This window comes from Trachypithecus francoisi, unplaced genomic scaffold (assembly GCF_009764315.1).
Source record: "Trachypithecus francoisi isolate TF-2019V2 unplaced genomic scaffold, Tfra_2.0 Lachesis_group4, whole genome shotgun sequence".
Classification (NCBI taxonomy): domain Eukaryota; kingdom Metazoa; phylum Chordata; class Mammalia; order Primates; family Cercopithecidae; genus Trachypithecus; species Trachypithecus francoisi.
Window position 1 is genome coordinate 21,643,291 of NW_022681469.1, and position 13,076 is coordinate 21,656,366.

At 36.2% G+C, this 13,076-nt stretch overlaps 1 protein-coding gene across 3 annotated transcripts in view; it reads left to right on the forward strand.

The window, feature by feature from the left end:
* Positions 1-13,076, forward strand: part of PTN (pleiotrophin) — a 112,959-nt gene that overhangs the window by 74,385 nt on the left and 25,498 nt on the right. For all 3 annotated transcript variants that reach the window (XM_033193168.1, XM_033193169.1, XM_033193170.1), the window contains exons 2-4: positions 8,527-8,642; positions 9,871-10,044; positions 12,173-12,334. In XM_033193168.1, the coding sequence (XP_033049059.1) occupies positions 8,528-8,642; positions 9,871-10,044; positions 12,173-12,334 (451 nt within the window). In that variant the 5' untranslated portion in view covers position 8,527. The remainder of the gene's footprint in view (positions 1-8,526; positions 8,643-9,870; positions 10,045-12,172; positions 12,335-13,076) is intronic.

Consider the following 13,076-nt stretch of genomic DNA (forward strand, 5'->3'; position numbering starts at 1 on the left):
ATTTTTCTCTGACAAACCTGAAAATGAAAGTGGATGGGAGCAAACCACTGGTAACCACAAGACTTGCATGCTATTTGGTGTTTAAACAAAACAAGATAGGGAGAAGCAACAAAACATTAGACAGATCTGACAGGGAGAGAACCCAAAACAGCCCACACAAGTGCACTGCAGATCATGGTGAGCCAATGTGAGAATAAAAGCTGACCCACAAGGACTCCCTTCTGGGACAGGAACCCACTGTAAGGATAAACTGCTATGAACAAAATGAAAATTGATCAAGAGAGCAACAACAGAAACAAAAGAGAAGGAGAAAGATGATAAAAGCAAGAAGAGAACAGAACCTGAAAATCTCAGAAAGATAGACACCATATTTTCACCATTATATGAAAGAACAGAAGAACAGATTTAGTGAAATTAGAAAAGCTATGTGAACATAAATATGAACAAGAGAAATGTATTGAGGTCAAATCTCACATAAAGTAACTTAAAAGGAGAGAATGAACAGAAAAAGGGAAGACCATTATTTATATGGGCAATGCAAAAATTTCTGAATATGCTCAAGAAACAGAACAACAAAATTCTTTGTAACCTACTGTTTCAAAATGAGATAGAAAACACTAAGAAAACGATATAAAATGTAAAAGAGCATCACAAATCATAATTAGAAAAACTCAGCAATGAGGTGACAAAACTAGGAAAGAATAAGAATTATAAGAAATCTGTTTTAGAAATGAAGACTAAACTAGAAGGAACACAAGATTGAATACACACAAGTAATACCTTAAGATAAATTGAAAATAAAAAAGCAATTGCTTTTAAATAAAAAATATAAAAAGGATTTGAGATAAAATGACAAATATTGAAAATAGGCAAAGCAAAGATTCTATCACGGTCTGAAAATATTTAACCAAAATGAAAAACACCTAGTTATTTTTCAGGAAAATTTTTGTACTTTAAAGAAAAAAATCCTTTGGGCATCTCAGCTAAAATAATACTATATTTATAAGGGAAAATAAAATAGATTCTGAATAGTCATGGAAACTCTTCCGCAAGGCATGTCATAGAAGCTAGAACTCTTTTTCCCCAAAACCAGCCATAGAACCTGAAGATATTACTCTAACTTCCCTACACCTTCTGTGTAAAAAGTGGCCATAAATAAATTATCTGACCTACTTTGTTTGAATGTAAATCATAAGATCTCCATTCCAGAGAGGGCCCTGCCTGACATGCAGAGAAAGCAAAGGTACACAGAGAGAGAACAAGAAGACTCTAAACAGTGAGGCCTTGCTAGGTTTCCTCATTCAGCCTGTTGTTAGCACTAGATTATACCTTGTGCCTAATCATACTTCTACAAAGCTGTCCACATTTTGTTGAGCCTAGGCATAAAAATAGATAGTTTTTCTCCTGAATCTTTAGGTCTTTGTTCTGAATGCTCCCATGTCACTTAAAAATATGATCAAGTAAATTGATACGCCGTTTCTCCTATTTATTTACCTTTTCTCAGTGGTTTTTAGGTAACCTTTGCAGGGCAAAGGGGAAATGTTCCCTTGGCCCCTGTAAGTATGTAATGACTAAAATGTCTGATTACATAGATGTCAAGCAATCATAAAAATGAGAGCCAAAAGGAGATCACCTATGTAAAATCATTTTAACTGCTTTTAAAATTCATAATCGGCAGGTTTAGTATTGATATTATTATCATGAGACTAATGTTTATGTAATGTAAGATAAATGATTGATTTTATGTTTAGTTCTATCGTTTCCTTTGTCCTTTTCTCACTCTGCTCACAGAAAATGGCCTGGAAATAAAGATGAACTCATCAAAGCTGAGCATCCCTAGTGCCCAGATTTTGATCTTAAAATATCATTTATTATAATCAAAATGAACAAAGATTCTTGAAGGATAAACCTGGACAATCTTGATATACCAGAAAGCATGGAACTTGTAAAAGATTATAAGGCTAGTGTTAACATAATTCACAAGACAACTTAATTTAGTGAAGTTTACACAGGCCAAAGATGGGACAATTAGAGCTTCAATAAAGATAAAAAGAATGTAATGGCTTAAAACCTATCAAATATGAATAAATGCATGAATTTATAATAACATTAAAAAAAGAAAAAGTGGCCTGTAATCCCAGCACTTTGGGAGGCCGAGACGGGCGGATCACGAGGTCAGGAGATCGAGACCATCCTGGCTAACACGGTGAAACCCCGTCTCTACTAAAAATACAAAAACTAGCCGGGCGAGGTGGCGGGCGCCTGTAGTCCCAGCTACTCGGGAGGCTGAGGCAGGAGAATAGCGTAAACCCGGGAGGCGGAGCTTGCAGTGAGCTGAGATCCGGCCACTGCACTCCAGTCCGGTCGAAAGAGCGAGACTCCGCCTCAAAAAAAAAAAAAAAAAAAAAAAAGTGATTGGCCATATTTTAATAATAGTAGAGAGCAAATTCATAATCTTGAAAACTAGATAAATAAAAGGAAAGAATCAAGCATTTATCCTATATATCTTTATGAATTTTAAACAGCTTAACAAAATATTAGATGAAGGAAAACATTTCTTTACGGAATTATGTCAAGTATTGTATGAAAATGAAAGACTAGAATGAGAATATCACCATTTTGCAACCCCCATCCGTACTCATTAAGTACCAACGGCTGTTAACATCACAAAAGAGCAAAACCCAAATATTTTGTAGCTCATGGGGAAAGAACGCAATATTATTTACGTTCTTACCAAAGGGATAGCATCTGAGTCTGATTAAACCTCTGCCTCCAGCTGCCAATTTGCAACTGAACAGAGGAATATTGAATTGCACCATAAATTTGCAATCATCAAAATCTTGACTATGGGATACTAATGATTAAATGGCCTGGGTTTTGTAAAAGTAAAAAGCAAGAAAAGGAAAGTGATGGAGGGTAATCCTGTATAGTAAAAGCAAATTGAAAGATGTATCAGCTTAAAAATAAAATAAAATAAAATAAAATTAGACAAGTCTAGGGAAGCACCCTTGAATAAAACCTTCAAATAATACAAATAAATAATTACTATATGAGTTACTTTTGGAGGGATGGGACTGTCATTGGGATGGGGAACATGTAAAGCCTTCTCACATGACTGGAAAAATCTTATAATAATTTGCTAAGCTCTTTAGTGGGTTTATGTAGTTTTTCTATAACTTGTGTTTTGTTTTACAATAAAGAGGTCAGAAAATTACTATTTCATGAGCGTTTACACAACTGAATCACACAATATCTAGAATGATCTAGCAATGTGAAACAAATAATGTAGAAGCATCACAAATCATTTACTGTCATATGAGGCTGCTTTCAAAACTGATTGTTTCCAGCACTTTGGTAAATTACATATCCCCAGGTATTGACAAAGGACAGAGACAATCTTTTATTATGGCTATTCATTCCTCTGTTTAATGCCATGTTTTGGTGATATTTTTCACTAGCAAAAAGTGTAATGAGTAGTAGCTATTTTAAAATCTTACGTACTTTAAATAAAAAGTGGGAGGTGTAATAGTTTTATCACATGAAGGGTATAATATGTAGTTGTGAAGTGAGATTTTTTTCTCATTTCATATAAGTTAAGTTGCCTTTACGTATTTCCTAATTATCAACATTGCAACATTGGACCTCTTGACTTCAGCGAACTCAAAGGGAATACTGGGGATGAAGGTCCTTGAGTTCTTATTAAGCTTCCAAAAATCAAAGGCAGATTTAATTTGTGCCCCGATAAGGCTGAATACAACTTTAGTTGGTCCCAATTAAATAATGTCTTTCTCTGTCCCTTTTTGTTTGTTTTGTTTTGCTTTTGGACAATACTAGATAAAACAAAGTGTAATGCTTTTTTTTTTTTTTTAATAAAAAAGCACTTCTTTGTAGTAAGTAATAAGAGTAAAGGGGTACACTCATTTTATTCAGCAGCTAATACTATATTTGTTAATATTCTGGTTATCTCTATGTCTATATCTTGTAATCTTCACGACAAGTCTCTCAAGTAATTGTTACAACCACCCCCATTTTGCAAATGTCAAAACAGTTCAATCCGTTGTGATTTGGTAATTTGTTGAAAGACACTCTCAAAAAGTAGGTGGTATAGCTGAAGTTTGGGCCAAAACTTTTCCCTCGAGATCCTGTATTAATCCCCCAAATAAATTGCTAAAGTACAGTTTCCAGCATCATTTCCGTGTATTTACTTTAGATATTACCATTTGAAAATTCTACATCTCATTAAAATACTAAGGAAGAGGGGAGCTTTCTTTTCCTAATCAGCTATTTATCCAGAAAAGAGATTGAGATTTAATAGATAAACACATTCCCTTAAAGTTGGTTTATTTAATGTCCTTTAATCATTGAGTTTCAGATTTCACTGAGATAACTTAACAATAATTTCCAGGCACCAGCACCCAAATATGGCAGTCTTCAACTTAATTGTTAATATGCAATTAAGTCTATTAGGGCAAGTACAAGAATGATGGCAGTAGAAAAAAGGGGGTGAGAAATAAGTAAATTTTTCAAAAGAATGGAGTCAATTTAGTAAGGCTTTATTCTTGCACTATTTTATTTTCCCCAGATTAAAAAAATATGACACGATCCTGATCACTTCCTTAGAACCAATGTTTTTGCCTCTCCTCTCATTTGACACTCAGTCTGTTGGAGAACAGGCAGGGTTAAACTTCATACAGGAAGAGCTTTTGCCCTCATTTGGTGCTAAGGACAAATAAACAATCAACTATGCAAATATCACAAGCAAGGGGAACTGTTATCTACCCATATACTAATTACTCAAGTATTTACTACAACAGCAAGGCACCAGCAGGCTAGTTGGGTATTGTTTTGGGCATACTTGAATTTTTGGATAAATTTAATCATTGCATTTTTAAACCTCCTTACTCTCTTCTTTTAAATAACCTTTATTGATTTCTGTACCCAGAAAAATCTAAACTCTCAAAATATAGGCTTAAGTAGAATGATGGGCAAAATAGAAGGAAGGGGAGAAGAGGTTGAGAACGATATTCTCCAATTCAAAGCTGTTGGTGAACACGTACTGTACACAGGTGACCCACTGTACACAGGGACTTGTGTGCATTTTTTTCATAGATTTAAGTGCTGAAATCCACCATTTACTCAATTCTTAATATTCTTAATTACTCTAAATTAACATCAGAGGCAGATAGAGTGTATTTCCGTTCTACTCTCTCTCCAACTCCCATCCATTACTTATCTTTCCTTCTTTCCAGTCAGCTCATATTTTAGTTATAATGACTTGTTTAGTAGACTATTCTATACTAAAAAATTTATTTGATTTGGAAATTCTGACCTGTGTGTTTTTTTTCCTTGAAATCAGTGAATAGAACTGGATTAAGAGAAATCTTTTTGAAAATAATGATGAAAACAAGAGTTTAACAAAATAAAACTAGAACTGCTGAGGTTAAAACTTGCCAGTGATAGCACCTTGCCATGAATAACTCTGTGTGTGCATGTGTGTGTATATGTGTGTTATTGTATTATTTATGGAAGGTAGAGTCTTTCTATTTCAGCCGAGTTATCATATTTCTCCAGTGGGCTCTGAGGTGCTTCTGGCCTCTTTTCCTGCTTGTAGGTATCATAGGACTATGGAGGAGCATCCCATGGCTTGGGCAGCAAGTTCTCTCAAGAGTTCTGCATTCTCCATGGGAATTTCCAAATTCTCACAGTAATCTAATTCATAACAACCTAAATACTTCTGATATTTGTAAGTAATTGTTGAAAATGCTTGAAAATGCAGGTAAATTTTAACTTGGAAATAAATATATTGTAATTTAAAAGTTCTGAACCAGAAAGTTAACTTGCCCTTTTAAAAAATTGAAATGAAAAGTTTCTGCCAAAGTGGCAGAAAGAAGGCTCTCAGGCAGCCTCTGGGGAAAGCTCAAAGACTTCCACTTTGGTTTACTTTACACCTAATAATTTTAAATACATTTGAATACATTATGAAAAGATATAGCAGTACTGATGTGCCAGTGCCCAACTCAAAGAACTCTGAAAAAACTTGAAAACTAGTGAGTCTAGAGTGGTTTCTTTTATCATTCACACCCAACTAAAAGCAGAGGAAAAGCCTCAGAATCAGTAGAAATTTTTCTGCATGACCATTCATGAGGAATTAGGTTGGTGCAAAAGTAACTGTGGTTTTTACCATTGCTTTAAGGGTGAAAACCATGATTACTTTTGCACCAATCTAATATAATAAGAATTTAGCCTCAGGAGGAAGACCAAAGCACCTTATCTTATATTGTAGAAAGTGCTGGAGATGGTGAGTAGCTAAGCTAGGCTTGTGATTCAGGGAAAAAACTAAAGATTCAAAATATTAATTTTAATTGATAAGTGAAGTATGCTTCATCTATACGCTGGAATTCAAAGTCATCAGTTTTAAAAAACAACACTAATTTACATTCCCACCAACAGTGTAAAAGCGTTCTTATTTCTCCACAGTCTTGCCAGCATCTATTGTTTCTTGACTTTTTAATAATTGCCATTCTGATTGGCGTGAGATGGAATCTCATTGTGGTTTTGATTTGCATTTCTCTAATGATCAGTGATGTTGAGCTCTTTTTCATGCTTGTTGGCTGCATAAATGTCTTCTTTTGACAAGTATCTGTTCATATCCGTTGCCCACTTTTTGATGTTTTTTCAAAAATAAATTTGTTTAAGTTCCTTGTAAATTCTGGAAATTACAGAATTTAAGTTCAACCATTGTGGAAGACAGTATGGTGATTCCTCAAGGATCTAGAACCAGAAATACCATTTGATCCAGCCATCCCATTACTGAGTATATACCCAAAGGAATATAAATTATTTTACTATAAAGACACATGCACACGTATGTTTATTGCAGCACTATTTACAATAGCAAAGTCATTGAACCAACCTAAATGCCCATCAATGATAGACTGGATAAAGAAAATTTGGTACATATATACCATGGAATACTAGGCAACGATAACAAGGAATGAGATCATGTCCTTTGCAGAGACATGGGTAAAGCTGGAAGCCATCGTCCACAGCAAACTAACACAGGAACAGGAAACCAAACACCGCATGTTCTCACTCATAACTGGGAGTTGAACATTGAGAAGACATGGACACAGGGAGGGGGACAACACGTACCAGGTCCTGTTTAGGGGTGGAGGGTGAGGGGAGGGAACTTAGAAGACCGGTCAATAGGCGCAGCAAACCACCATGGCACATGTATACCTATGTAACGAACCTGCATGTTCTGCACATGTATCCCAGAACTTAAAGTAAAATTAAAAATAAATAAATAAATAAAAATAACACTAATAAGAGACAGCATATCCAATGCCACAGAAAAGTAGAATAATTTACTGGCAAGGATATCATCTCATAGATATTTTTGAATGAGAAAAATAAATTAGAGAACAGAATAACCTCAATCCCTTATATACATGAAATGTTTTATTGTTCACACTAAAGAGAATGTTAAAACACATAAACTAATCTATTATTACTTCTGGAAAAAAAATTATCAGCCTATGATCATAGATCATTACTACCATTTTTACATGAAGTGTAAAACACCGCTAACACAGCAGATGTAGCTCAATAACTGCCAGGCAAGTTGCTACAGCCATGATTTGGTATAGCCATTGGGAAATGGGTTGTCCTGGAGCTTGGACTAGACCTTCTCAAGGGTGTTTCCGCCAAGTGACCATATTGACACTAGGCTGTCACAGGTGGCTTCAAGTTCTAGGAGAGTCTTTCCAATGATATCTTGGGATTTTTGATTCACATCAAATGTGAGCATTTCCTATTATGGGTGAATGTGAAGACTTTACCATATCCTAACATTTGAGGACTTTTAGCACGTGTGAGTTTATAAGTGTGTTTGATATGTGTCACAGGTGTGCTAGCTCTGCTTCTGGGATTCACTCTTTGGTAGATCAATAAGTAATGGAATAATGATAAAATGATAGTGATGATTATGACAATGATTTTAAAAAGGTCAGAGAGATTGGTTGTTTTGTATGCATCTAAATAGAATCAGTAAACATATACTTGTATAGGTAATTCATTCATCATGTCTACTCAGATTGGTCTTGTGTACTGCGATGCCATTGCTGTGGTTGTTTCTAAGATTGTCAGAAATTTTGAAGATGGCTATAGTTGTCGATATTACCAAGTGATGCTATCAGCAAGGCTGTAGAACTGTGTTCAAATGCATGCCTTCAAAGTTCTTTTGCTTCCATAATTTCTGAGTCATACTTAGCAAATGGTTGTGAAGTCTTATGTGAAGAACTGTTGCATTTTGTCAGTGAATACGTGATTGATTGCAGAAGAGCACTTATTTCAATGGCTGTTGGTGAGAATAGATAAAATTCTACCCAAGATAATTGATATGAATCTTCCTGAAATCTAACATTCTAGAAATGGAAAGTGGAGCCTTTCATCAAGGGGTTCAATGAGTCTTCCTCTGTGACTTAGGTTAATGCCACCTTCTTCTCTTTCTCTGTTTATTCCTAGAATGCAGGCTCAACAGTACCAGCAGCAGCGTCGAAAATTTGCAGCTGCCTTCTTGGCATTCATTTTCATACTGGCAGCTGTGGATACTGCTGAAGCAGGGAAGAAAGAGAAACCAGGTAAGCAGTAGGGTTCTGAAGGCAAGATGCTTCATTGATTAATGTCCATCTAGCCTAATTACCTGCTTTTCCTTCCTCTCTTCTACTCTGCCTCTCTCCCTTCCTATTCCTCTATTCCTTCAATCTTCCCTTTTTAAAAATAATTATTTAGAGGAACCTAAGAAATATCCTGTCTCCCATTGCAAGTCCTGGATTGCATGACAACGATGATCATTAATATAATGATCAAATTAGCAGCTACTATGTATAGAACATTGACCAGTAATCAGGTGCTTTATTATGTTACCTCTCTATCTCAAAAAAAAAAAAAAATGCACTGCAACTTGTTTTTCTTCTTAATTTCAGATTTACAGAGGAGGAAACTGAGGCACAAAGAACCTAAAGCACCTTCTCTATGCCACTCACAAAGTCATAAGTAGGCTGTGGAACTGACAGTCTGTTTAAATCTATGATCCACCATATATGTATGATGTCATTCCTTCTACAAGACAGAGAAAGGAACAATAACTTGCACTGAAATGGCTCATTTGACAACTGTTATTTCTTTCTTTCCTTTTTTTTTTTGAGATGGAGTCTTGCTCTGTCACCAGGCTGGAGTCCAGTGGTGCAATCTCAACTCACTGTATCCTCCATCTCCTGGTTCAAGCAATTCTCTTGGCTCAGCTTCCAAAGTGGCTGGAGCTACAGGCATGCACCACCATGCCCAGCTTATTTTTGTATTTTTAGTAGAGTTAGGGTTTCACCATGTTAGCCAGGATGGTCTCGATCTCTTGACCTCATGATCTGCCTGCCTCAACCTCCCAAAGTGCTGGGATTACAGGCATGAGCCACTGGTCTCAGCTGACAACTGTTAGTTCTAATAGAATATTTTCTCGATTTTTAGGCTTAACTATTTTTGATCATCTCTTCTTATATAGAAATATTTGCTTCTAAAAGGAGATGCCACTAAATCATTTAGCAAAGTCTCTGGCACATAGTAAGAGGGAGTTAAATTAATACTAGTTTTAGCTCTTTTCTCAGTTTTCTTTCTCTCTTCTCTTGATCATTCTTTGGTTCAACACTTTGGTTAATATTCATCATATTTCTATTATTCACTGGACAATAAGGATAGAGATAAAAAAAAAAAAAACACAGATCCTGCAATTAAGGTTCTCAGGAATGAACTTGGTTATATCTGGAAGTTAAGGAGTTTTCTGTATGTTGATTAGGTTTTCTTCCTTTCATTCAGAAAAAAAAGTGAAAAAGTCTGACTGTGGAGAATGGCAGTGGAGTGTGTGTGTGCCCACCAGTGGAGACTGTGGACTGGGCACGCGGGAAGGCACTCGAACTGGAGCCGAGTGCAAGCAAACCATGAAGACCCAGAGATGTAAGATTCCCTGCAACTGGAAGAAGCAATTTGGAGGTAAGCTTCTTGCTACTGAGTTAATCTCCTACCCTAAGATAATTCTCAAATTTTTCCACCAAATGTCTTTTTAAGGATGAGTACTTTTTATTTTAAATAACTTTATCTTATCAGACATAAAGTCACCAGACATCTTTCCCAACCCCAGTGTTTCTCAGCTTTGACACTGGTCCCATTTCAGGCCAGGCAATTCTTTGTTATGGAGGTTGTCTTGTGCATTTTAGGGTATTTAGCAGCATCCCTGGCTTCTACTCACTAGTTTCCAGTAGGATTCCTCACCCACTCCAGATGTGAAAACTAAAAATGTCTCCAAATATCTATGGCCAGATGTCCCCTTGTGGTCAAAATCATCCCTGGTTGGGAACCACTGCCTTTCCAAAGGGACATAAAATATATCCTTGATTCCTCCTAATAATGTTCGTTGATCTATCTTCTCTCTCCTTTCTTCTATTTCTAAGTTCCTTTGATTTTTCCTTTCCCCTTTTCTTATTTATTCTCCTTCTTCTCCATGTCCCTCCCTGTCACTTTCAGGCCTTCTCTTTCATTTGATCCCTCCCCACCCTCCACACAGGTTCACAGATTCACTTATTGAGTCCAGCAGGGCTGCTCACAGCCACTTTTCATAGATCTTTCTCCCACTGACTAGAGTCAGTCTTATGCTGGCCTGATCTATCTATCTGAGACAGGATCTCTCAACACTTTCAACTTTATATCCAATATTGAACCCTCAAATAACCTCTTTCTTCCACAGTCCAGACTTTTTGTCTTTCTTAGCCATGGGGGGACATGATTCCTGAAATGTCCTACCTGTGTTCTGTGGAAATGCACTGTGGCCTATAGACAAGTGAGGAAGGACAATGGATGTATACACGTATATCTTGTTCTCCCTCTGTAATCTTTGGGGTATTTTTTATTTCAGTGGAGATAGATAAGTTCTATAAAAGTGTGATGGAGAACAGGTACATTTGGTCTTAAATTGTATCTGGGCACCTTAAAAACCCATTTTCAAAAAGTTTAAAAGGTCTATCTTAAAGACTTATATTGAGAATATTAAATAACTCTCAAACTCAACAGTAAACAACAAAACAACAGCAACAAAAACAAAACAACAAAACCAAACAAACCAAACCTAACAGTTCAATTAAAAAGTGGGGAAAAAACATTAACAGACTTTTTACCAAAGAGGATATATAGGCAACAAATGAACTCCTGAAAATGTATTCAACATCTTTTCCTTATTAGGGAACTAGAAATTGAAACCATAATGAGATATCACTCTACATCTATCAAAGTGGCTAGAATAAAAAATAGTGACAAGACGAAATGCTAGTGAGGGAGCAGGGAAACCAGATCCCTCATATGTTGCCAGTGAAAATTGTAACGTGGTACAGCCACAGTGGAAAAAGAGTATTGCAGTTTTTTACAAAATGAAACATGCATTTACCATGTAACACAGCAAGTTTCTTGGTCATTTATCCCGGAGAAATGAAAACTTACGTTTCCACAAAAACCTATACATGAATTTATGCAGGATTTTTATTTGCAATAACCCAAAGCTGGAAACAACTCAGATGTCCTTCAACTGATAAATGGTTAAACAAACCAGGGTACATTGGTACTGTAGAGTACTACTCAGCAATAGGAAGAAACAGACTACTGATGCACCCGACTTGGGTGGATCTTCAGGTAATTATGCTAAGTAAAAAAGAAAGCCGATGTCAGAAGTTTACATAGTGTAGAATTCCATTTATGCAACATTTTTCAGTTAGAAAAATAATAGAACTAGAGAATAGATTAGGTGTTGCCAGGGATTAAGGAGGTGGGGAAGGAGAAAGGTGGCTAGGCCATGACTATAAAGAATGACCCAGTGTTGTGTTGGGACTGTATATTAGTGGTGTATATTAATGTATATTAATGGTGTATATTGATGGTGATTGCATGCATGTACACATTTGATAGAAATGAACAGAACTCAATACACACGCATACACTCTATTATTTCTTATAGCTGCACATGGATCTATAATTATTTCAATAAAAAAAGTTACAAACAAAAGTGTGCCTTTATTATCCTGGAAGTACAATAGGATCTTTCAAGGATTTCTGTTTGGTTCTACCCTGCCTTTAGCGGAGTGCAAATACCAGTTTCAGGCCTGGGGAGAATGTGACCTGAACACGGCCCTGAAGACCAGAACTGGAAGTCTGAAGCGAGCCCTGCACAATGCCGAATGCCAGAAGACTGTCACCATCTCCAAGCCCTGTGGCAAACTGACCAAGCCCAAACCTCAAGGTAAGTCCTTGTCTTTATACCACAATTTTAATGGATTGATGGACTCAGGCAAGATCTGGAAAACCCACATTTTCCAGAAGGAAATATTAGGTGAATTGCCTGAAGAAAGTGACTGAAAAAGTCCCCTACACTGAGAATCACAAAAATACTTTTAAGCAGGCAGTCTGTGAGTGCAAATTGAAGTCCTCTGCATAAATGAGGGGATTGGTACAGTCTCCTAAACCAAATAAATAACATAGCAAAAGAAGCCAGCTAAGACAGTTGTATGATGACCATATATTCCAAACTCTTAATTGGAACTGTATCCTGACAAGAAAAACAAACTCAGAATGTTTATAAAGGGGACAATTTTAACTCAAACTTCTCCCAGATTATCTGAAATATGGTTTTCACAAAATCAGGAAAATTATTTTACATTTTCCCTTTATTCACTGCATAACTTAATGGGTTCTGCACTTCTTTTCAGAGCCTTTATATTTTTTGAGTACAATTTGATTACCAACTACATTCATCGCAATTTTTTAATGACAGGGATCTGTATATCCCAGAAAGTCAGGCTCTGCTCGCTTGCTGGAGAAGGTAAAACCAATCATTATGGCCATGAATTCATACATACAAGGATCCCAACTGAGGGAAATAAACTCTTTTATCATGGATGTTATGGTCTGAATTGTGTTTCCCCAAATTCATATGCTGAAGTTTTAACCCCCAGTACCTCATAATGTCACTGTATTGGAGACAG